Source organism: Pan paniscus, chromosome 1, assembly GCF_029289425.2.
Source record: "Pan paniscus chromosome 1, NHGRI_mPanPan1-v2.0_pri, whole genome shotgun sequence".
NCBI classification, from domain to species: domain Eukaryota; kingdom Metazoa; phylum Chordata; class Mammalia; order Primates; family Hominidae; genus Pan; species Pan paniscus.
Genome location: NC_073249.2, coordinates 187,241,319 through 187,267,198, shown reverse-complemented (window position 1 = coordinate 187,267,198; position 25,880 = coordinate 187,241,319). Strand labels below are relative to the sequence as shown.

General features: G+C 48.0%; 1 protein-coding gene and 1 non-coding gene across 7 annotated transcripts; both read right to left on the bottom strand.

Annotated features, from left to right (window-relative positions):
* Window positions 1-1,218: 1,218 nt before the first annotated feature.
* Window positions 1,219-17,292, bottom strand: PABPC4 (poly(A) binding protein cytoplasmic 4). 6 transcript variants are annotated; one of them, XM_063608549.1, is made up of 17 exons: window positions 16,936-17,292; window positions 16,149-16,614; window positions 12,777-12,970; window positions 11,617-11,732; window positions 10,246-10,385; window positions 9,978-10,072; window positions 9,185-9,322; window positions 8,134-8,229; window positions 5,506-5,778; window positions 5,086-5,173; window positions 4,823-4,942; window positions 4,236-4,322; window positions 4,014-4,141; window positions 2,726-2,819; window positions 2,476-2,606; window positions 2,088-2,190; window positions 1,219-1,525 (listed from the first exon to the last, which is right to left on the bottom strand). In XM_063608549.1, the coding sequence occupies exons 2-16, from the start codon at window positions 16,339-16,341 to the stop codon at window positions 2,101-2,103; spliced, it is 1,983 nt and encodes a 660-aa protein (XP_063464619.1). In that variant the 5' UTR covers window positions 16,342-16,614; window positions 16,936-17,292; the 3' UTR covers window positions 1,219-1,525; window positions 2,088-2,100. The 6 variants fall into 6 exon arrangements, with proteins under 6 accessions (XP_063464619.1, XP_063464621.1, XP_003815452.1 ...); XM_063608551.1 differs by having other exon boundaries at window positions 4,871-4,942; window positions 16,936-17,275; XM_003815404.5 differs by having other exon boundaries at window positions 16,149-17,275.
* Window positions 7,757-7,891, bottom strand: LOC112438480 (small nucleolar RNA SNORA55). Its single transcript, XR_003026900.1, has one exon. It is a non-coding gene; the product is annotated as a small nucleolar RNA SNORA55 (small nucleolar RNA).
* Window positions 17,293-25,880: the final 8,588 nt, after the last annotated feature.

Below are 25,880 nucleotides of genomic sequence, written 5' to 3'. Positions count from 1 at the left end.
CGAGGACCCTGCCTTGCTCCACACCACCCTACCCTTTGTGAACCCTCTCGGCGGCCGCCATCTTGCTTCCAGCGCTTCCGCCGGAAGCCCGCACCGTGCCCCACCCCATCCGGCACCAGATTAAGGAAAGAAGGGGCCGTCCGGAAACAAGGACATCTCCTTTAGATCTGTTAAGGTGACACCAGATTTTTTTTTTTTTTTTTTTGAGACGGAGTCTCGCTCTGTCGCCCAGGCTGGAGTGCAGTGGCGCGATCTCGGCTCACTGCTAGCTCCGCCTCCCAGGTTCACGCCATTCTCCTGCCTCAGCCTCCCGAGAAGTTGTAACTACAGGCGCCTACCACCACGCCCGGCTAATTTTTTTTGTATTTTTAGTAGAGACGGGGTTTCACCGTGTTAGCCAGGATGGTCTCCATCTCCTGACCTTGTGATCCGCCCGCCTCGGCATCCCAAAGTGCTGGGATTACAGGCGTTAGCCACTGTGCCCAGCCGAGGTGACACCAGATCTAAAGGAGCCTGCCAAGAGGGATGAGCATTCTAAGGACTGCCTGGATGGGGCACTAAGGAAGCACCAAGCAAGCTCCAGGAGGGAAAGCAAGCAAGGCTGGAGCCGCAGGGAAAGTAGGCTGCAAAGGGATGTGATTTTGGCCTTTAGGATGTCACTTTACTGTCACTTTGAACATCAAAGAAACCACAAGCACTGAAGACTTCAGCACCATTTGCTATAGTCACAGACCTCCCAAACATTTTCCCCGCTAGGGGAAAACTTGGTTGCAGAATCTGGGGAACTGGATCCGCTGACTCGAATGCAGCATAAACTGACTGCAGGAGATAAGAGGGGACAGGACACACCCCAACCAACAGAGTTCAGGAAGGGAAGGACGGGGCTCAACTAACCAACTGGGATCTGCAGATCTCACCCTATGTCCTTCGGGTGTGTGCCAACCCCACTCTGCCCCAGATTTTCCTGGGCCAGACCCATGGCTCTGACCACATCAGATCTCTGTTCCCTCTAAGTTAAATGGGGCTAATGTAACAATCATACTGTAACAGAACAGTGTGGGACAGGATCATATTTAACAGTTCTGTGTATCTTGCTAATCTTTGTCAGCTTCAAGTCAAGAAAGAATAAACTATCACTGGAACCAATTCACATCCTAAAGTTACTTCCAGTGAAAACCGGAATTCATAGAGTAAAACTGTGGTCAGAGACAGAGGCAGTTTTATGGAGATTTTTTTTCTTTATTGGGAAACGTAAGACTTGGGTACATCAAATAAAACCAATTTCTGGGGGAAAAAATCAAAACCCACAATAAAAAAAAAGTTAACACTGTCTGGGCCACAGCAGAACCCAAAGAACATATTCGTATAATTGAAAAATTCTAGGTGCTTCATAATTGACCTTTTGATACAAAATGACCTATTAAATTTGCAATTTGTAATCCTTGGTGTTGAGGTCCATAGGACAAGCTAGGAAGTCTTCAAACCTTGAGTTGAATTCCATAAGGGGTTATTTGGCTTTTGAATCCTGTAAAGAAAAGCACCAACACAAATAAATGCATAATCAAATAATTTAGTTTCATTAACATATAGTGGATAAAGGAAGGTATTCTAGAAGAGTGTTTCTCAACCTCAGTGCTATTGACACTTTGGACATTCTGTTGGGTCTGTCCTCCTGTGTACTGTACAACATTTAGCAGCATCTCTGGTCTTTACCACTAGATGACAAGGCTCCTGAGGCCCTTGACAAGAGGGTCATGACTATGCCAAGTCAACCCTCCCAACACACCAGCTCTGGTCCTTACCATGTGCTTTTTCCTTAGCTTATTTTACTGTCTCTTCTTTGCCTATCTGGAGACACCTACCACCATCAACCAGTACTAGTTTTATTATTCACTCAAGCTCCTGCAGACAAAGTCCACAGTCCTCATGATAAGAAGTCACCTGCAACACACTCCGTGTAACTAACTGTACTTATTGTATTCCCAGAGCTAAGCAGTGAGCATATATACAACCTCAGGTCAAACCACAAAGACAATGCTCATAGGAACAATGCTCATAGGAACAAAAATGAAAATAGCCACACATACGGTTTTTCCTTGTCTAAGAGGTAGCAGCAGCAACAGCGCCCACCTTCTGGGCAGCTTCTTTCTTGGCATGATGAGCCTGTAGAACTGCTACAGCTTCATCCACCTGCGAGAAATCTTCAGGTGGTCAGTGAATCTAGGAGAGCTACTCCACCCCTCCCCAGTGCCCAGACCTAGTGGTGGACCAAAGCCAACTGTACAGATGATCCCTAGGCCTCTGGTGCTAACTACTTTCCCAAATACCCACTGCAGCCTCCAGTCACAGTCAAGGCATGACGAGAGGGGTCCTGGGGGCAGCAGATCCCACTTTCTGCTGCACCTGGGCATCCAAGTTTGCCCCCAGTCTTCCCAAGCTGAGAACTGAAGCTGCAGGGTCTGAGCCCCAGCTCACCTTGGAGCGGAGAGACTCGGGGGACTCTAACATGTGCAGCAGCTCAGAGTTGTCTATCTCCAGCAGCATTCCCGTGATCTTCCCAGCCAGATTTGAATGCATTGTTTGGATGAGTGGGAACAAGCGTTCTCCTATGGGGAGGATAGTTAATAAAAAAACAAATCAAATCCCAGTAAACAATGGACACTGGTGTCCTACCTGGCATCAGGCTCTGGGACCCTCTTCTTCTGCAAGCAAGTGGGTCACTCACCCAGCATCTGCTTCTGTTCCTGGGGGGGTGCTGCAGCCAGCATGGAGGCAGTCAGTGGCTCCTGCCCCTGCACATGGACCGCAGGCTGGGGTGCCTGGGAACCAGGAAAGGCAGTGGGTTAGCACTGAGGAAAGGACACCTGATGGTGGTTGAGTGCCTGTTCAATATCTGAACATCTGACTATGTGAAAGAGGAGAGGAGGTGGCTGTCCTTGCTCTAAAGGAACTAATTTCAGTCCTTGAAGGATTGAGGGGTGTGTTGAGGAACAGAGTGGTATGGACATAAACACAACCAATTACAATGAAAATGGCATGCTATCAGAAAGCGAAGTGAAACGTAAATAATAAAACGAACCTATAGTGCTAGGCAAGCATTTTCTGACATTTCCTTAATACACCCAAAGTTACTCAAGAATGAAAAGCCTTGTTATAAATAAGGGTAAACACTTGTATATAACCTTTTCCTGAAAATTAGTTTTCCTTTAGGGTAAATCTCAGTGCAGATTGGATCAAAGGGAGTAAATATCAACACATTTATAATTACATTCCACATCACCTTAATTGTACCAAATGTTTTTGTATCAAATGCTTAAAAACGGTCAACATGCAACGTCAATGCTAGTCAAAGCCTTGCAAAGAAAAGGTATTTTACATAGCATCAAGTTCTAGGAAATCCCCAACTTAGAGAGTATGAGACAGGACAGTTAAAGAGTAATCTCCTAAGCAGCTTATGGGCCTGAAGGCTTAGGGTGACACCTCCACAGCAAATTGCTATTAAGCTCTGAAACAAACTAGTTGCATCTAGAGCACAGGTCTAGAGACAGCAAGTTACAGCTTAGAAAATCTAAGCTCTAGGTTCAACCCCTTCACCTCCTACACACACTTTACATCTTTGAAGCTGAACATCCGATCTGTAAGTTGAAGTTATTTCCTGCATTAATGTACCAATCATCTTGCAGAGCAGCCAAGGATCCAATAGGTCACTGGATGTGGAAGTGACCTGGAGGCTCAAACAGCTGAGTGAGCACATTATTTCGTACAAACAGAAGAGGAAGCACTGGCTGCCCGCTCTGAGGCATTTCTGAGTGAACTGGCATCAGGCAGAGCACTTTTAAGCCCCTTCTTTCCCACTAGTGAGCCCCTGAAGGGCAGGGACAGTGAATCAGAACATAGCGTCATAACACAGAGCAGGCATTTAATACCTGTTGAAGGACTCAGAAGCACAGCTTCTTTTACATCAAGTGGAAATGGGGGAAATCCTTTTAAGCATTCTGTCTGGTGAACCTCACCTGCAGAGGCTGTATGGCAGGATGAGGGCTGCGGACACTGGAGGCGTACTTGTAGGGGGCAACAGCCCGGGGAGCAGCAGCGGCAACAGCAGCGCGTGGCGCTAAGTTCTGCACAGCTGTGGGAACGCCTTAGGGAAAGAACAAATACAATTAAAGCCCATCAGTCTGGGCAAAGACCCGTCAAATCCCATCTTTCCCCCTTCTGTGTGCATCCAATACCACCTCCAGACTGGCAGCTGTCAGTCAGCCCTTGCTGGGCGGCACCAGCCCCACCAAAGTCCATAGCCAAGCGGTCCGGGCACTCAGACCCTACAACAGACCAGCAAATGCACATCAGTGTTGGCGGCAGATGTCCAACTGGCCACGTCCCACGGAAGGAGAAATTTCAAAGCACGTTTACGCAACACATTGCACAGGGGGCCACTACTACTTTCGAGGATGAGCCAAAGGATAACATACAACTCTTTCCACATCTTGGAATATAAGACATATTCTCTATACACTGTTTCCTTGTATTCCTCACCCCACCCAAAAGAACAAGCTGCCTCTGTGGTCATCCAGCTAGCAAACTTCTACAACTAACCTTTTTCACACAGGTCACCGATGAGCAAAGAATGTTAAAAGCAACTGACACACCTAGAACTCATACTGTTTCTCTGCTCCTGAAGTGGCCACCTAAGCACACAGCTAAGATTACAGAACCAGGACTCGATAAATTCGAGCCCAACAAACTGACCAACCCAGGACAGAGCCTAGTCATCCTGACTCCCTCCTCCCCAGGCCACACTTCTAAAGGCCAGTTTGCTCACCGACTCTCTGAGTGGTAGTAGGGAGGCCACGAGAGGCCGGAGCATTACCAGTTGGAGCCAGATGGCGAAGAGTTGGACGAGGCCCAGATTGGCGTATAGCACTTGGCATTCCTTGGAAGCCTGGTGAAGAGAAAAATTGCACATCACTGAGAAGTGATGTGGACCAGAACCTAGGCTGTGCCTCAGAGTGGGGAAGAAGGAAAGGCAGGGGAGACCAGGACAGGTATATCCTGGGCTGTCAATTACTGTTCCCCACCACCTACCTTGAGGTCTCCCACCTTGCTGCCAGCGTGGATTAGGCCTCATCTGTGCTAACTGGTTAGGTGTATAATATGGAGGCCTTCCCTGAGCCTGTAAGACAGAAGAATACCCAAACACCCCCTTAAGGACTGAACCCATCCTAGAGAAGTATCTCATCTCATCTCACTAACCAGGACCTAAGCTAATTATTTAAATGTTCTTTCTATTCAAGAGCTGAGGGGTCAGCTAATGGGGACTGTTTTATGCTACCACTGCCACTGTGGGTGTGTGTTTGTGACCATGGGTAAGTCCTTCATTTTTACTTGAAGGGTCCTTATTGTGACATTCTAGAACTCTAATAACGAAAAATCCCTCTCCCCAACCACTGCAGAATACTGCCAGCCGGCAGGTTCCCAAGAGCTGTGACCAAACAGCACACCCACCTGTGGGACTGCTGGCACAAAGTAGCCACCCGCTGCAGGCTGGAACTGATTTAAGATGGCATTGGCAGGAAGTGCTCTCATTCCAGCCACTCGTTGCATATACTGGTTGGTCAGGTGAGCCTTTCTCTCTTCCTTCCTCTGGGCCAGGGCAACATATAGTGGCTTGGAGCCCACAATGCGTCCATTCATCTCAGTGACTGCTTTGGTTGCTTCTTCAGGAGATGAGAAGCAGACGAAGCCAAACCCTTTGCTTCTTCCATCCTCCAGCATTACCTACAAAATGAGACCAGCTACTTAAGAAATAAGGTGTCCCTGGCTGGGTGTGATGGCTTGTGCCTGTAATCCCAGCACTTTAGAAGGCTGAGGTGGGAGGGCTGCTTGAGCTCAGGAGGTTGAGACCAGCTTGAGCAATGTAGTGAGACCTCATCTCAAAAAAACAAAGGGCCAGGCACAGTGGCTCATGCCTGTAATCCCAGCACTTTGGGAGGCCGAGGTGGGTGGATCACGAGGTCAGGAATTCAAGACCATCCTGACCAACATGGTGCAAACCCATCTCTACTAAAAATACAAAAATCAGCTGGGCGTGGTGGCACACACCTGTAATCCTAGCTACTCAGGAGGCTGAGGCAGGAGAACCGCTTGAACCCGGGAGACAGAGATTGCAGTGAGCCGAGATCGCGCCACTGCACTCCAGCCTGGGCGACAGAGCGAGACTCCATCTCCAAAACAAAACAAAACAAAACAAAAACACCAACCAACCAAACCAACAAAAAAAACAAAACAAACCTACAAATAGGAAAAAAAAGGATGTCCCTGGGTGGGGAGGGAACTATTCAGAAGAACCAGAAAGCCTGGGTTCTGCTGCAGTCACTGAGTCTAGGTCAGGGTTCTGGCATAGGATTTACCCCAGACCAACTAAGTCACAACCTCTAAGGTATCTAGGTGTTTTCTTTGAGTCCCCAGGTGATGCTAAACTTCTGAAACACTATGATATGGCTAATAATAAAACCAGGAACTCAAAGATGTTTCCTGATACCTGGTGGATAGCTACTCCGGGTAACCACAAAACATCTTGAGAGTAGTACTGAGCAATTTATTTTCATATCTCATATGTTTCAAGACCTCGGTGGACAAACTCTAACAAGCTCTTACCAACATCAGGATAACACTTTTGGAATACCACGTGTGGACAGGAGTCCTAAAATGTTCAGGTAACCAATGACTGCCACCATTAATTCAATGAGATGACCAGCTCAGAGATAGGCAGCCTAGATTCTAGTCTCACTTGCCTTCCTGAGGCTCAATTTCCAAGAAATACTCCAAACAGCTACAAAACCACAGGTCTACTGGTTCAGGCAGTCTTTTTCCACATTAAGTTCATCATTCACAAATGGCATTCTTCCTAACAGACAAGGTTATTCACTGTCTTCTCTGGTGTGACTGTCATTGTTTTATGTCTTAGTTAATGGCCCAGAGAGCCTCCTGAAGTGGAGGATAGGGAAGTAAAGAAGTGCATCACTCCATAACTCTCTACCAATGAGATGGGCCACTAAGGTATGTGAATAAAAATGCCACACCATCATAATGAAAATGGTGACAATTCAAGGTATGGCTCTTCTGCTCTCTTAACAAATGCCAACTTGACTACTAGGCAGATAAGCAAGGATAGAAGATCACTCCTTACACTGATGAGGGCCAGTCAAGGGGGGTCATAGCAAAAACGAAAGGGTAAGAACTGGGCAAACCCACAGTTGGCCTCTGGCCAACTCCCTACTACAACTGATAACATTGCTTTCCACATTCCCAGGTTGGGAGCAAAGTCCACTAAGAGCCAGGGCAGGGCCACTAAGCCCTTACCAGCCCACGTGGCTTCCCTTCTCATCAACTAAAGGACTTGGTGGCATCTGGTACACCTGTTTAGCAAGACCGGCGTCTGCATCCGGCCATAACTCAAAATGTTCAGATGGCACCAGTTTCCATCCTGCTCCCAAAGTGCCAAGGACAAGCAGTACACCATCCCCATGTAGTCAGCATTCTCTTGTTCAAGGACTAAAATTCCTTATCTTTAAAATGAGGTTCCTACTTACCCTGCTAACTTAGTTGATATGATCATCAAAGAAAATCAAGCAAATGATGCACACTACGAAACATAGAAAAACCTTCCACTCCCCTTTCCTCTCTTTTTAAGACCAGGGTAGAAGTTCCCAAGCCCACCTCCAAAATCTTCAAAATACCTTCATTCTCAAGGAGAAAATGTGGCAGAGCTGTAGAGACAGGCCCCAAGACAAATGGAAAACAACCTGTCTGGATTTCCTCTGCTCATTCTGTAGCACCATCTGTCCCCACACCGGCACGAGGCAGCAAGGAATGGGAAAGATTCAGGTGCTCTGAGTTGGCAAGGAGGGGCTGGGTCAAATTCCTCTCCAGACTCCAGTGCTTGGGAAACAGTGTAATGTTAACCTAATGAAATGTCATTCTCCAGAATGCATCCAGAAATTTTGCTAGAAAAACGTAGTAGCTACTTTCAGAAATGAACATAATTTAAATGCTATTCCTTCAATGGGACAAATGCCAATAAGCCTATAATGGAATACCACTGCTTTCAATCCCCAGATTGCAGTATAATACCTTAGCACTGGTAATTGATCCAAAAGGAGAAAATTCTTTCCTTAATTTCTCATCATCAATAGTGTCATCCAAGTTCTTAATGTAGAGATTCACCCCCTGAAGGAAAAAGATCACTGTTAACTACACTTCTATACCACAAATATTCCCTAAGAAAGTGGTTCCCAAAGGGTGGCCCCCAGACCAGGAGCACCAGCATCTTTGGGAACTTGTTAGAAATGAAATTCTCGGCCGGACGCGGTGGTTCACGCCTGTAATCCCAGCACTTTGGGAGGCCAAGGCGGGCGAATCACAAGGTCAGGAGATCGAGACCATCCTGGCTAACACGGTGAAACCCCGTCTCTACTAAAAATACAAAAAATTAGCCAGGCATGGTGGCGGGTGCCTGTAGTCCCAGCTACTCAGGAGGCTAAGGCAGGAGAATGGCGCGAACCCAGGAGGCGGAGTTTGCAGTGAGCCGAGATTGTGCCACTGCACTCCAACCTGGGCGACAGAGCGAGACTCTGTCTCAAGAAAAAAAAAAAAAAAAAGAAATGAAATTCTCAGGCCAGACCCCAAACCCAATGAATAAGAAAAACTCTGGGGCTGGAGCCCAGCTATCTGTTTTAACAAGCTCTGCTGATGAATCTGATGCAAGTCCAAAGTTGTGAAACTACTGCCCTGAAACTGACAGGATCATCAGTGCACTCACCTTTTGTCACCTCTCCCCACAGCTGTTCTGGTGACCACTCACCCACCCCAGCAGGGGTCTTCTCGAAGCCATGCCAAACAAAGGAGTCTCATTTAAGTAAAAGGAACCTACATGGCTAAAAGCAACAGGCTGAGGCTTCCAAAATAGAGAGCTTCTTGATGAATAAACCCATCTCTTGTTTCTGGTTCTATAATAATCAGTCATATGTAGTAGGTATATATCCTTTTAAACCTCATCTTTTTAGGTAAAATGGGAAGAAGAACACACTCCAAGTCCCCAAAAAGAAAGCCCGCTAAACATAGGGGTGTTCTGCAAATATTTCACAGCAAATCCCATTGCTAGGCTGGGCCAAGACCACCTTACCTGATATCGACTAATTCTCTCCTGTTTCAACTGTTCAAATTTCCGTTTTAACTCTGCCTGCCGTTCTACTTTCTTTTGTGCACGGCCTACAAATATGATTTTACCACTTATTTCTTTTCCATTCATCTCTTCCACAGCCTAGAGAGGAAAAATATGTCTTTAAAATAAAGTTGCAGCGATGGGGTCTTATTCTGGAGGTCTAAGTCCCAAAAAATATTCTTTCTACTATAGGACTAAAAACTAAATTCACTCCACCTCTGAAGTCTGTCACACAAATCCAAACTTCCTCATCTGTAAAGTGAGGTTAATATTTAAATGGGTTATTGATCCAGATAATATAGAAATAGTACAGGTGTATAAACACAAGTGTGCTGACATGAGCCTAGGGCGATATAATATTCCGGCTGCCAGTAAATTCTGCAGGTGCTTTTGTGGGTATTTAAGTGATAAATGTTGAGGGTCTGGCACAAGGCTTTGCCCACAAGTAGCTGCCATGCTGTTATCAAATCAGCACTCACTGGGCTTTAGTTCTCTCACCTTTGCAGCATAACAAACGTCTGTCTTATTCTTTCAACAACTGATAGCTGAGGTGACAGGTATGTGCCAAGTGCTTTGTAAACACCTACATGAAGTTAACATGCGGAACCCAGGAAGATGATCCCAGAGTATAGTAATGGTACATCTACTACCAGATACTCAGACCGTCCCAGCTCTAGGTAGGTGCTAGCAAGACCCTACCCATACTCTGGGGCAACCTCTTACAAGCTTTTCCCAATCTTTGTGGTATACTCACCTTATTGGCATCCTCGTGTTTTTCGTAACTCACAAAGCCAAAGCCTTTGGATTTCCCATTGGGATCTCTCATCACCTTGACACTTAGGGTCTTACCTATTACCAAAGGACAGAACTATTAGTAACACCATCTTGAGCACAGCTCAGGAACAGAAGGCTTCCCTCTGGAAACTCACTTGAAGCAAATCTCTGGAGCAGTGCCCTCATCTCTTAAGAAAAAACAGATGGGTCTGGTAGACTGTGAAAGGAGACAAGGACCCCCAACTTACCAAACTGACTGAATAGCTCTTTCAGACTCTCATCATCCACCTCTTCCCCAAAGTTTTTGATATAAACATTGGTGAATTCCTTGGCTTTGGCTCCAAGCTCAGCTTCCCGCTCTTTGCGAGACTTGAATCTGCCCACAAATCTAAAATGAAACCATGAAGAACAGTAATTACCCAGAGGAATAAAACATGATGTCCAGGGACCCAAAGGAATACAGGTTAAAGACTGACAGGAGAGGTTAAAACACGAGATCCCCATCCACCACCAAGGAGGCTCAGAGATACCCCAAGTCCCCAGCAGAAAGAGAAAAAGGCAGGACTATCCTGTGAGGACCAGCCCCAGGGCTCCTGGCTTAGACCAGGGCTACTCCTACCACATCACACTGCCTTCATGAAGAAACCTGATGGCCATGTTTTTAAAACGTTCATTTCTGTGCAACTATGTAAATGCATAGAAAAGGTCTGGAAGGATACAAACCAAACTGTTAACAGTGGTTAATCCTAGATATGAGATTGTTGGAGCGAAGGGGCACCCTTTGCTTTTTAAATTTATTTATTTTGGTCTGTTATACTTAAAAGAAAATTTATCCATGCACTGACATTTTTATATTTCTTTTTAGTGATATCTGTAGATCAACCACTGTACACACAGACATTATAAAGATAACCCATCCTCTGGTATACTGAATGACACAAAGGACAAAAATTATTTTGGCTTGTAATAGCCAAGACTTATTATCTCTTCTTCTCCCCATATAGCTTTGGTAAGTTCCCCCTCTCTGCATTCTACAGTAACAACCACATCAAAGCAACAAGGTCTGTTATGAAGTTTTTCTGCAAAGGGATGGGATTTTTTCATTGTCACCAAGTATTACTGTGGAGCCAGCCTTGTATTAGGTCACTGAGTCGTAAGTTAGAAAATGGAGAACCGCGGGGACAATTTGGCATCAACCACTAGCGAGGGACCCATGGACAGACCTGAATCACAGGAAAGCCAAGGTCACACTGCTAGTATACAGCTCCTGGTCAGTCCAGGGCCCTCTCCACTCTGCCGCTGGCCAAGACCCCGACTCAGAGTGAGCTTAGAGCTGCTTTCCAGCCAGCCCCAGTTGTTGATGCTCACAAAACCCACAGACAGATGCCTTTAAGGGAGAGGCGGCAGGCAGGCCATGGCTTGGGCAGGAAGCCCACCTTGGCGAGTCAAAAGGGCTGCCACGGCTCAGGCAGGGAGACTCACCAGCCCTGGAGTGGAGAGGTAGGAGCAGGCCACACTTGGGCCGAGAACCAGTAGCCGCCTTGTGTGTGCCAGTTAATACCGAGGTGGGGCCACGGCTGGCTCATGCGATGGTTGTTGCTCCGGACTGGGACACTCACACTTTGCGGTCATTGAGGAGCATGCCATTCATCTTCTCGATGGCCTTGTCGGCAGCCTCTTGGGTCTCGAAGTGGACAAAGGCATAACCCTTAGAGCCGTTCTCATCACACACCACCTGTCAAAGACAAGGTGGACCACTTTAGCAGAACTGGCCGGCTCCTGAGACATGAGAACCTCAGGGTATCTTGTGCCTGAGAAGACTCTAGCCCATCCATGGCCAATGGTGGCCAAGTACACCAGTATAATTTTTCTAACACCTAGCACAGCACCAGGTGCCTAGTAAGTGTTCCATTTACAAAGGTAGCCACTACTAAGATGCTTCTATTCCAAATGTTTTATTTTTATCAAAAACAAACAAACAAAAAATACTTAAAATTGGGTGCTGTGGCTCATGCCTGTAATCCCAATGCTTTGGGAGGCCAAAGCAGGAGGATCGTTGGAGCCAGATCGTTGGACAATGGAGACCCTGTCTCTACAAAAAAGAAAAAAATTAACTGAGTGTGGTGGCACGTGCCTGTAGTTCCAGCTACTTGGGAGGCTGAGGTGGGAGGATGGCTTGAGCCCAGGAGGTCGAAGCTACAATGAGCTATTACTAGACCACTGCACTCCACCCTGGGTGACAGACAGAGCAAGACTCTGTCTCTTTAAAACACAACAACACATTTTAAGAGATCTGGGTGTAAACCACGGTGATGCAGAAAACAAAACATTTTCCAAGGCCACAACAGATTTTCAGTGTAGTATGGCATTAAACATATACACCACCACCATTTAAGTTTTAAAGTGCTCAGCATAGAACAGATACGTAGAAGGAATAGAGTGAATTTATGCTTCTAAAGTGATTAAGTTTCCTCAAGACTAGAGACACTTCTCTGGTCCTCTACTTTCCCCCATCCCAAAAGAAAAACGTGGGCTTTCCAAAGCTAAAGAATAGGAAGGATATTTCAGGCTGAGTAAAGAACAAGGGTATGAAAGCGTGTGCTGGTTACGCTGGGTGTGGCCCTGAGATTACCTATGGGAACTTTTAGGATTCCATGTCCAGCATTTTGAAAATTCCCATATCTTGTTCCCCAATTCCAAGATAGTTCTCTGTTTGGTATTTATCTTGTTTTCAAGAATCAATTAATTATTCTGCTAAAATCATTTAATCAATGTTTACCTTGCAGGACAGTATGTTTCCAAAAGCAGAAAAAGTATCATAAAGTGCCTTGTTATCTATAGATTTGTCCAGGTTCTTGATGAAGACGTTTCCCACACCAGATTTTCTCAAAGAGGGATCCCTCTGAGACCACATGATGCGGATTGGCTTTCCCTTAATCACATCAAAGTTCATGGTGTCCAAAGCCCGCTCAGCTGTAAGAGAGAAACACATTTCAATAAGGAGAGAAAACGTCAGCTCCCACAGGCCAACAGCCTAAGAACAGATTACTCCAGGACTTTTCAAGGTAATCACTCTTGATAAAAGGCAACTCTATTAAAATAAAAGGGCATCAGATTCCTCCAGCCTGCACTGTTAGTAAGGGAAGCATAAGTTCCAGCTAATGACTCTACTTCATGACAGAAGTCTAAACACCCTTCTGGGTCTGTGCCCTTGTTGGATAAAGGGGCCATAAGTAAAGATAATCTAAATGGCCTTAATGACACCAAGATCCAATGATAATACCTCACATTTGACTAAGCTTTACCACTTAGAAGAGACTTTGCAGACTACCACCCACCATGACTCAGGTGGGACAGCTGAAATTATACATTTTACAAAATGAACAAACTTATGTTTAGGGTAACTAAGCTGTGCAGCTAGCTAGTAATTACGAAACTAATACTAGATTATCTGATTTATTTTTCAGTGAGGTATTGCATCAAAGTTATCAAGTCATTTAGTCTGCAATCCACCTATGGAGACAAGTGACAAAACCTGTAAAGCAAATGATCTGGAAAAAAAAAAAAAAGGTGCTATCCCTGAATTCAGAATTCAGTCCAGTTTCTTTTATTTTCAATTTCTGAGAACAGAAATTGACTTAAACAAAAAAGCGTCAATCATCAAAATGGACACAACTGATCACACATGGAAAAGTTCTCTGTACTATCACCACAAGGATTAAACCACCATACCTTCTGCCTAAGTAGACAGTGCGCAGATGGCAGGCCCTGCACCCACCTTTTGAAGCCTTAGTGGAAGTTCTGTAGAATTCTAGGACTTCAGCTACCCTGGGTGCTCAACCAACTTCCCCATCCAACACCTTGGAATGCTTCCTTAGCTTCCCAACCAAGTCCATGTGTACACCAGAGACAATTTAAAGAATCAAAGGCTGGGCCAGGTACGGTGGCTCACTCCTGTAATCCCAGCACTTTGGGAGGCCAAGGCGGGTGGATTACCTGAGGTCAGGAGTTCGAGACCAGCCTGACCAACATGGTGAAACCCCATCTCTACTAAAAATACACAACTAGCTGGGCATGGTGGCGGGTGTCTGTAATCCCAGCTACTCAGGAGACTGAGGCAGGAAAATTGTTTGGACCCAGGAGTCAGAGGTTGCAGTGAGCTGAGATCGCGTCATTGCACTCCAGCCTAGGCAGCAAGAGTGAAACAGTGTCTCAAAACAAACAACAACAAAAAGAACCAAAAGCTAAAAAATAACACCACCTGCCAGTCAAAACACTTCTCATCACTAATCGCAACAAGGATGCCCAGATCTGGTGGCCACTTTTCCTTAAGGCTATGATGGCATCTCCTAACGGTGACATCACCCAGAACCTCCTCCATGAGGGGATTTAGACAGGGTCAGAGCAGTGGAACCTGCTCCTTGCCTCAAGACAACATCTCACTTAAGGGGGGGACAAAATTCCCCAACTCTGCCGCTCCACAAGCTCAACTGTTTCATTAGCCGGGAGAATTTATTTTCACTCATTATTTCCAACAACTTTCCCCACCCCCTTCAGAAGGTGGGCTCATCTGTGTGGGGGGTAGTTGGGAAAAGGGGAGATGACAAGACAGATCCAAGTCAAGAACAGTCCAGGGAAAGAGGAGTTTGCTTGTGATGGCTATCAGAGATAGATAGCTGGGATCGCAAACTATTTCATTAATTAGCAGTAAAGGAGCCCACTTCAACAACAGCTCCTCGTCTATTTCCAGACAGCACTGCACAAGGCAAGCCGGCTTAGTCTGACAAATCTGGCTGCACTTATTTATAGCAGGGAGAAGTCCTGCAGAAGTATGTGTTGGCAGACACACTGACCAATGGCTTCTGCTATCTCTAAGTGACACGACTTTTGTTCAAAAGTCAGTAAGGCAGACAACAGCTAATGTGGTACATTATCCCTTAAAAAGACCACACTCAGCTACCTTTGCGCTCCTATGGCCATGGACAGAACTCAGCTTGGAGCACACTGGATTGACAGTAGCAATACCTAGTCCCTCTCAACATGTCCAATTCTCTGGTCTCAGCCGCAACCTGGGCAGGTAGTAACTCTGGGCCTCAGACAGAAAACAAAGGGGGGACCCCAAAACTAGGGACCTGGAGATGCTTTGCCATAGAATGGCTTGTTTCTCCCAGTAATGATCTCTGCAGTTGTTCCCTTTTAATCTGGAGTCACGTGCAGCCTCTGATCAGGTTTCCTCTGGCCTCCCTCCTGCCATGCCTGCAGCATACCTCTCTCCATGCTCCACGCTAAGGCCACAATCTGAGGTGGCAGAGCACTGTGCTGGGAGTCCTAACTTGGCTTCCAACTTTTTGCATTCCTTCTTCTTCTCAGGAGTCCCATTTTCTTCAGATTAGATGAAATAAAAGGGCTCTGACTAGTGCAAAGCACTGTTACAGCTGAGGTGACAAATGCCACCAGATTTTCAAGTGACGCTTCCCTAAACTACCTCCACAACACTCTACAGCACAGAGCCTGGATACCATTTGTCCAGAGTAAAGCACTTCTCCACTCCAGTGGCAAACACACAGACCAAGGAGCTGGCCTGGCACACGCAGCTTTTGTGGCACTAACCTAAGTCTCTGCGAAAGTTTAACGCACAGAAACCTTCCCCCTGCTTCCTGCCTGCCCTGACTGATCCTTTATCATCACAACATCAGGTAGTCAAGGTTAGTAAAGGTGGCGGAGCGGGCAGGAGCTTTACAATGTAAAACTTTTGCGGGGAATTGTGTTTCAAACGTCCCGCCTTTTGGCCAGCCTGTGAGGGGCACAAGCAAGGATCTCTAACAGCCCAGCCCCACTGACAAGGACCACACGCAGTGGAATGCCAGTGGCTTCACTCTAATCCTGTTTTACAGTCTCCTTGGTTTCCAACCCCACTACCAGCAACACTAATAAGTAGCCCAAGGTCACCCAGTTAGCAAGTGGTAGAAACAAGATTGAAACTCGAGTCATCTGATGCCAGGTCCGCGTTCTCAATCTCCGCACCCTGCTCCCAGCTTCGGTGGCAACATGCTGTCGTGATGCCGCCCTCCTCGGCAGGAGGGCCCTGCCAGAAGACGACTCCCGGGGTCCTCCGGGCTCCCACGCACGTGTGGGCACAGCTTCTACTCACCGTCGGCCGGCTGCTGGAAGTTGACGTAGGCATAGCCCAGGGAGCGGCGGGTGATCATATCGCGGCAGACCCGGATGGACAGCACAGGCCCCGCGGGGCTGAACTTTTCGTACAGCATGGCCTCGGTGACGTCCGAATGCAGGTCGCCCACGTATAGGGAGGCCATGGGGTAGCTGCTGGCCGCAGCGTTCATCTCCCCGCCCCCCACCACCCCGAGCCCCGCCAGGAGGACTTCTTATCGGGCCCGCCGCAGGACAAAAGGGGCGCCCTCGGAGCCCGGGCCCGCGCCGCGGCTCACAGGTGGCACCGGCGCGGCGAGGACGAGCTGGAGTCGGCGGGCTCGGAGACGGGACGGAAACGGGAGGCGGGGGCCGGCTCCCACGGCCGCAGCACCGCAGACAAAAGGCTCTCCGCACAATACGGCCCTCCCCGCGACTTTGCACTTCTCCGCGGTCCTGGTGCGAAGCTCCAAATTTCAAAAAATCAAAGTAGGAAAAAAATTAAACGGGGAATCCCCTTCCGAAGGGTAAAAATCCTTTAAGAGGCGACCGGACGCTGCCCACGGCGGCCTCGGGGACACGCGTTTCTCTATAAATATAGGCCTCGGGCTCCGGCGGTTTAAGATTACAACCGCCGGGGCAGAGGGAAACCAAATCTTTGTGGGCGCCGACTCGGCGAGCCCCGGGCGGGCGGCGAAGGGCAGCACGGACACGTGGTGCGCCGGGGCAGGCGCGGGGCTCGGGGCCCGAGCGGGGGGAGGGCACGGCGGGCCGGGCGGGCGGCTCACCCCCGGACCGACGGACGGAGACCGACGGACGCCAAGCGCTGCGGCGGCGGGCGCGGGGCAGGCCGGAAGCGTACGAAAGTGACTTCCCCGCGGGTTCTCCGAGGATTCGTTTTTTCTTTTCCTTTTTTTTTTTCAGGATTTTGAAGCGTTTTCAGATTTTTTTTTATCTTTTTCTCTTTTTTTCCTCAGGCTGCGAAGCCCGAAAGCGGCGGAGGCGGCAGCGACCCGGGGCGGAGAGAGGCGGCCGAGGGAGCCACCGCTCCATTTATACCCGCCCGCCCCGGGCGCTGCTGGTCGAAGGGCGCCTCGCGACCTGGGCGCAGTCGTGCCCGCCCACTCGGCCCGGGGGCCCGAGGCGGGGCGGCCACGCGAGAGCGACCCGGCGCGGCCGCGCGGCGCTACAGCGACCCCTGGCGCCGGGAGGACCGCCCAGCTCGCGGCTGCGGGAGACCCCAGGGCCCCTTTCTATAACAAATAAATCTTAACACCCTCCCACCCATCACCCGGGAATGGAACCTAGGAGCCATTTAACCTGCACACACGCATGAGGTTTAAAATTAAATGGTATGGGGCTGGGTGCGGTGGCTCACGCCTGTAATCCCAGCACTTTGGGAGGCCGAGGCGGATGGATCATGGAGGTCAGGAGATCGAGACCATCCTGGCTAACACAGTGAAACCCCGTCTCTACTAAAAATACAAAACATTAGCCGGGCGTGGTGGCATGCGCCTGTAGTCTCAGCTACTCGGGAGGCTGAGCAGGAGAATGGCTTGAACCCGGGAGGCGGAGGTTGCGGTGAGCCAAGATCGTGCCACTGCACTCCATCCAGCCTGGGCAACAGAGTGAGACTCCCTCTCAAAAAAAAAAAAAATTAAATGGTATGCCAAATTGTGAAATGAAGGTGACATAAAATAAGTTAAAATAAAATAATAGGTGGTCCAATAGGTAAATGTCTGGGTCCAAATACAATAAAGATTTGAGAAGTTTTCAGGATACCGTTGACCTAGAGGTAGAATTGTCAGGAACTAGAAATGCAAGCAGTATCCATGGGTGATGGGATTTTCTGAAAAGATGAGCACATTTTGGTAAAGCTTCAATGAAACCAAACACAAGCATCCCCTCTATTGACATGCTGGTGGCATTCCCGGACATTTAGTTTGTGTTTAAGGGCACAGAAATACTTTCTGTTCCTATGTTTAAAGTTTCTTCTAGGCTTGGATAATTATAAAAAGACTTTTCATCTGCATGAGAGTCTGGCAGGTCATTTGAAAGTCGTATCACAGGCCAGGTGTGGTGGCTCACGCCTGTAATCCCAGCACTTTGGGAGGCCGAGGCGGGCGGATCACTGAGGTCGAGAGTTCGAGACCAGCATGACCAACATGAAGAAACCCCCGTCTCTCCTAAAAATACAAAAAGTAGCCAGACATGGGGGTGCATGCCTGTAATCCCAGCTACTCAGGCGGCTAAAGCAGAAGAATCGCTTGAACCCGGCAGGCAGAGGTTGTGGTGAGCTGAGATCATGCCATTGCACTCTAGCCTGGGCAACAAGAGCGAAACTCCATCTCAAAAAAAAAAAAGTCATATCACTTTATAGGACTATGTTACATGGGACTGTCCACACGCATTACAAGATATATAGCATCCCTTCTTCCATAAGTGCCAGGAACCACCTTTGCCATCACTGTGAAAACCAAAAACAGAAATTGCCAAAAGACACAGACATCCCCCTTCAAAAGCACTGATTTAAGTAAATGACTAAAGAAATATGTGTATTTATATATTAATTAATTCAAATAAATGATTAATCTGAGCCTACTCTATGCCAATGTCAATACAGGGGCTGGAGATACCATAGTGGACCAGAAGTCACTCCCTCTCTCATGGAGTTTATATTCTAATAACTATATTAAATCAAGAAACATTGGCTGGGCACGATGGCTCACACCTGCAATCCCAGCACTTTGGGAGGCTGAGGTGAGCGGATCACCTGAGGTCAGGAGTTCGAGACCAGCCTGGCCAACATGGTGAAACCCCATCTCTACTAAAAATACAAAATTAGCCGGGCATGATGGCACGTGCCTATAGTCCCAGCTACTTGGAAGGCTGAGGCAGGAGAATCGCCGGAACCCAGGAGGCAGCGGTTGCAGTAAGCTGAGATCATGCTACTGCACTCCAGCCTGGGTGACAGAGCGAGACTCCGTCTCAAAAAAAAAGGAACATTTATGGGAGTGCTCCTTCTATAGATTCCCTCCTCAGGAAAGTCTTCCTAGACCTCCTGTGGTCTAAAGTAGCTGTCAACATTGTTAATCACTATCACACCAACTTGTCTTCTTGTCTTCAAGCCTGTTATTCCTACCCAAAATTATGTTGTTCTATATCTGTTTACCTGTTTAGTATCTATCTTTTCCACATTGGTATATAAGCTTCATGAGAACAGGAATCTAGAATAGTGCTTAACATAGCATGTACTAAATATTCAGTAACTGGCCAGGCCAGTGGCTCACACCTATACTCAGTGCTTTGGGAGGCTGAGGCAGGAGGATCGCTTGAGCCCAGACATTTGAAACCAGCCTGGGCAACAGAGTGAGACCCTATCTCTACAAAAAAAAATTTTCTTTTAATTGGCTGGGTGCGGGGACACATGCCTGTGGTCTCAGCTACTTGGGAGTCTGAGGTAGGAGGATCGCTTGAGGCCAGGAGTTGAAGGCTGTAGTGAGCTATGATCATGTCACTGCACTCCAGGCTGAGCAACAGAGTGAGACTCTGTTACTAAAAAATAAATAGATAAATAAATATTCAATATATGTTTGTGTGTGTGTGTGTGTGTTTTCTTGTTTTTTTGGGGGGGGTATGAAATCTTCCTCTGTCACCGAGGCTGGAGTGCAGTGGTGCAGTCTCGGCTCACTGCAACCTCTGCCTCCCAGGTTCAAGCAATTCTCATGCCTCAGCCTCCCAAGTAGCTGGGATTGCAGGCATGCGCCACCACACCTGGCTATTTTTTTTTTTTTTTTTTGAAACCGACTCTCGCTCTATTGGCAGGCTGGAGTGCAGTACTGCGATCTCGGCTCACTGCAACCTCCGCCTCCCGTATTCAAGCAATTCTCCTGCCTCAGCCTCCCGAGTAGCTGGGACTACAGGTGCGTGCCACCACACCTGGCTAATTTTTGTATTTTTAGTAGAGATGGGGTTTCACCATGTTGGCCAGGATGGTCTCAATCTCTTGACCTTGTGATCTGCCCGCCTCGGCCTCCCAAAGTGCTGGGATTACAGGGGTGAGCCACCACGCCCAGCCTTTTTTTTTTTTTTTTTTTGAGACAGAGACTTGCTCTGTCACCCAGGCTGGAGTGCAGTGGCGTGATGTCGGCTCACTGCAACCGCCACCTCCCGGATTCAAGTGATTCTCCTGCCTCAGCCTCCCAAGTAGCTGGAATTACAGGCACCCACCACTATGCCCAGCTACTTTTTGTATTTTCAGTAGAGATGGGATTTCACCATGTTGCCCAGGCTGGTCTCCGACTGCTGACCTCAGGTGATGTATTCGTCTCGGCTTCCCCAAGTGCTGGGATTACAGGCGTGAGCCACACACCCAGCCTGTGTATTTTTTTTTTTGTTTTTTTTGAGACTGGGTCTCGCTCTGTTGCCCAGGCTGGAGTGCAGTGGCGCGATCTTGGCTCACTGCAAGCTCTGCCTCCTGGGTTCACGCCATTCTCCTGCCTCAGCCTCCCGAGTAGCTGGGACCACAGGTGCCCGCTACCACGCCCGGCTAATTTTTTCTATTTTTTAGTAAAGATGGGGTTTCACTGTGCTAGCCAGGATGGTCTTGATCTCCTGACCTCGTGATCCGCCCACCTTGGCCTCCCAAAGTGCTGGGATTACAGGCATGAGCCACTGCATGTATTTTTTTTTAAGCAACAAAGTCTCACTGTGTTGCCCAGGCTGGAGTGCAGTGGCCTGATCATAGCTCACTGCAGCCTCAAACTCCTGACCTCAAGCGATCCACTTTGGCCTCTTAAAGTGTTGGGATTACAGGCATAAACCACTGCACCTGGCCAAAATATTTGTTAAATAAACAAATGAATACTAGGCACAGATGAGCAAAACCCACACAAGCTCTGACCTCCTGAAGCTTATTGTCTATTGGGGGAACTTATTACCTATATTACTTTGGGCAAGCTAGTTCACATCTCTGACCCTCAAATTTCTCATCTGAACTATATTAATAAACCTTATTAACAGTTAAAAGGGTTATTGTGAGAATAAATGAATACATATAAATACACATAAATTGTTTGGATTAATTATTTTTTTTTGAGATGTCTCACTTTGTCGCCCAGGCTGGAATGCAGTGGCGCGATCTCAGCTCACTGCAACCTCCGCCTCTCAGGTTCAAGCGATTCTCCTGCCTCAGCCTCCCTAGTAGCTGGGACTACAGGCATACATCGCCACACTGGGCTCATTTTTTGTATTTTAGTAGAGACAGGTTTTCACAATGTTGCCCAGCCTGGTTGCGAACTCCTGAGCTCAGGCAATCCGCCCCCACCTCAGTCTCCCAAAGTGTTGGGATTACAGGTGTAAGCCACCATGTGCCCAGCCTTGGATGAATGTTAATAGCTATTACTATCAAGCTACATTTGTACTAAGAAAGGAGGCGGAGGCCGGGCGCGGTGGCTCACGCCTGTAATCCCAGCACTTTGGGAGGCTGAGGCAGGCAGATCACCTGAGGTCAGGAGTTCGATACCAGACTGACGGACATGGAGAAACCCCATCTCTACTAAAAAAACAAAATTAGCCAGGCGTGGTGGTGCATGCCTGTAATCCTAGCTACTCCAGAGGCTGAGGCTGGAGAATCACTTGAACCGGGGAAGTGGAGGTTGCGGTGAGCCGAGATTGTGCCATTGCACTCCAGCCTGTGCAACAGGAGTGAAACTCTGTCTCAAAAAAAAAAAAAAAAAAGTAAAATAAAAAGAAAGGAGGGGGGTCCCTAAATGAAGTCAGGGAGAACAGCATCTATAAAGGCCCTAAGTGCCAGGCGTGGTGGCTGCTGCCTGTAATTGCCTGTAATTCCAGCACTTTGGGAGGCCGAGGAGGGCAGATCACCTGAGGTCAGGAGTTTGAGACCAGCCTGACCAACATGGTAAAACCCCGTCTCTACTAAAAATACAAAATTAGCCGGATGTGGTGGCAGGTGCCTATAATCCCAGCTACTTGGGAGGCTGAGGCAGGAGAATCATGTGAATCCGGGAGGCAGAGGTTGCAGTGAGCCGAGACTGCACCACTGCACTCCAGCCTGGGCGACTGAGAGAGACTCTGTCTGAAAAAAAAAAAAAAAAAAAAGCCCTAAGGGAGACAAACTGTGGAGTTGTGGGAAATGAAAGAGATGGCCTTAAAACACTTAGGACTTTATCCTCAGATCAAAGAGTAAAGCTGCAGGATTTTAAGAGCAAAGTGCCTTCGCTCAAATTACTTTTTTCTTTCTTTCTTTTTTTTTTTGTTTTGAGAGGGAGTCTCACTCTGTCGCCTGGGCTGGAATGCAGTAGCGGGATCTCCACTCACTGCAAGCTCCACCTCCCGGGTTCACGCCATTCTGCTGCCTCAGCCTCCCAAGTAGCTGGGACAACAGGTGCCTGCCACCACGCCCGGCTAATTTTCTGTATTTTTTAGTAGAAACGGGGTTTCACCATGTTAACCAGGATGGTCTCGATCTCCTGACCTCGTGATCCGCCCGCCTGGGCCTCCCAAAGTCCTGGGATTACAGGCGTGAGCCACTGCGCCCAGCCCAAATTACTTTTTTCTTTTTGAGACAGGGTCTCTCTCTGTTGCCCAGGCTGGAGTGCAGTGGCACAGTCATGGCTCACTGTAGCCTCAACCTTCTAGACTCAAGCGATCCTCCTGCCTCAGCCTCCTGAGTAGCTGAGACCACAGGTACACACCACCACACCCTGCTAATTTATTTTTTGTAGAGATGTGGTCGCACTATGTTGCTCATGCTGGTCTCGAACTCCTGGGCTCAATCGATCCTCCCCTCCACGGCCTCCCAAAGTGTTGGGATTACAGGCGTGAGTCACTACACCTGGCCCCCTCAAGTTACATTTTTAAAAAACCTAGGCCGGGCACGGTGGCTCACACCTGTAATCCTAGCACTTTGGGAGGCCAAAGCGGATGGATCACAAGGTCAAGAGATCGAGACCATCCTGGCCAACATGGTGAAACTCCGTCTTTACTAAAAATACAAAATAGCTGGGCGTGGTGGCATGTACCTGTAGTCTCAGCTACTCGGGAGGCTGAGGCAGGAGAATCACTTGAACCCAGAAGGAGGAGGTTGCAGTGAGCTGACACAATGCCACTGCACTCCAGCCTGGCAACAAAGTGAGACTCTGTCTCAAAAAAAAAACAAAAAAACAAACCTGTCTGACTGCAAATGGAAAAGGATTAGAGGATAGGTACAAGGAGACCTATGAGGCAATGGCTGCTAAGGTGATGGCCATGGAGGTGGAGGATGTGTGTCAATTAGGGACGTACTTAGTATAATTTCTGATTAATTGGATGTAGGAGGTGAGAGAGTGAGGAGTCAAGGACGGCTCCCAAGTTTCTGGGAAACCAAAACAATTTCGATTCCTTGCATCTAAACACAAGGTTATCATTTAATTAGTCTTAGAGGGGAAAGATATGCAAAGCTACCAGAGGAGTCACCCAGACTCCAGGTCTGCAAAATCTAAACAGGCCTTCATGGGACAAAAAGTAGGGTTGGAAGAGGCTGGACAAGTAACCAGGCTAGTGATCTGAAAGGAGGCTTGTGCACATCAGTACAAATCTGCCCTTGCTGGGGTGGGAAGTGGTATGATTTTTTTTTTTTTCCACTGGGGCTGAACCTATTCTTGGTGGGTCTATACTTGAGAGATGGTCTTGACATGTCAAGAGAAAGAATATGTTCAGGGTTGGGAAGAGGAAGAAGGAAGAACTTCAAGGTGGGGAGATGGATATAGAGGCTGCTCTCTGCAGCTAATTTTTTTTTTTTTTTTTGAAACGGAGTTTCGCTCTTATTGCCCAGGCGGAGTGCAATGGCACGAACTCGGCTTACCATAGCCTCCGCCTCCTGGGTTCAAGCAATTCTCCTGCCTCAGCCTCCTGAAAGCTGAGGATTTTACACGTAGCAGAAATGTAAGAGCTTTGCCTTCTGGCATCATTTGTTTGTTCACTCAGCAAACTTATGTGGCATTCCTAAGAGCCAGGTTCTCTCTGCTCTGGGTGCTGGGGACAGAACTGTGAGCTAAACGTTCACCGAACAACCTCTTCTTGGAGAGAGAGAGAGAGACAAGCAGTGTGTGTGTGTAAGTTGTTGAAAAAAGCTTTGAATCTGAAGGTAAGAGCAAGGAAACCCCAGCCCCATCCACCCAGCAGGAGGCCAATTCTCCTCACAAAACCTCGATTTCCTGTAAGCAGCAATGGTTCTGCCGCTCAGGGAGGAAGACTCTCCTTGTCCAGAGACAGGGTCTCTGAAATCCTAGCGGTCTGGCCCAAGCACCAAGACAGGCTGCACAACTGTAGACAGTAGTTGTCACATCTCCAAGCCTCCCACCTGTGTGATGAGCTCAGTAAGTCCTTTTAAGAATAGAGACCAGGCTAACACGGTGAAACCCCATCTCTACTAAAAATACAAAAACTTAGTCGGGCGTGGTGGCGGGTGCCTGTAGTCCAGCTACTCGGGAGGCAGAGGCAGGAGAATGGCGTGAACCCGGGAGGCGGAGCTTGCAATGAGCCGAGATCGCGCCACTGCACTCCAGCTTAGGTGACACTGCGAGACTCTGTCTCAAAAAAAAAAAAAAGAAAAGAAAAGGCGGTTAGGTCAAAAGGGCTCTGCCCTTATGAATGGATTAATGCTGTTATCAAAGGAGTGGGTTCCTGATAAAAGGAAGAGCTGGGCCCTTTCCCTCCCCACCACACACTCCCTCACCTTTCCACCTTCTGCCATGGGATGACAGAAGGCCCTGGCCAGATGCAGGCCCTTCAGTCTTGGGTTTCCCAGCCTCCAGAACTGTGAGAAATAAATCTCTGTTCTTTATAAACTACCCAATCTGTGGTATTCTGTTATAGCAGCACAAAACGGATGAAGACACCACCATTTATTGAGCACCTACTATGTGTCAAGATCATTTTCAGACCTCAAACCAGGACTAAATGTGTGTGTGGCATGACCAAGAACCAGATATTAAAAGCCGAAACAAATGTGGAAAATCCATCATCTGTGGAGATCAGGGGTATGAACGAGGAGATTCATAACTGCTATTCTCCTGTTCAAGTCCCCAGGCTGAACACTGGCTACGAAGATGAGTAAGACATTATTCCTTTCCTGGAATTGGTCACAGTCTAGTGACCAACTGACTCCTGGATCAATTATTACATCCCAAGGCATATGGAGATGGGTGCCACAGACAGGGGCTCCAGGCAAAAGAGAGAGGTTTTTTGTTTGTTTGTTTGTTTGTGTTTTTGAGGCAGAGTCTCGCTGTGTCGCTCAGGCTGGAGTGCAGTGGTGCAATCTTGACTCACTGCAGCCTCTGCCTCCCGGATTCAAGCAATTCTCCTGCCTCAGCCTCCTGAGTAGCTGGGATTACAGGCACGTGCCACCACACCCAGCTAATTTTTGTATTTTTAGTAGAGACGGGGTTTCACCATGTTGGTCAGGCTGGTCTCAAACTCTTGACCTTGTGATCCACTTGCTCGGCCTCCCAAAGTGCTGGGATTACAGGCGTGAGCCACCGCGCCTGACCAAAAGAGAGAGATTATCTGTACCAAGGGTGATCAGGGAAGGCTTCCTGGAGGTGGTCATGGAGCTGGACCTTTAGAAGAAGATAGTTGCTGTTGTTGTTGTTTTTGTAGAGACGTGGTCTCACTATGTAGTCCAGGCTGGTTTTGAACTCCTCAAGAGATCCTCCCACCTCAGCCTCCTAAA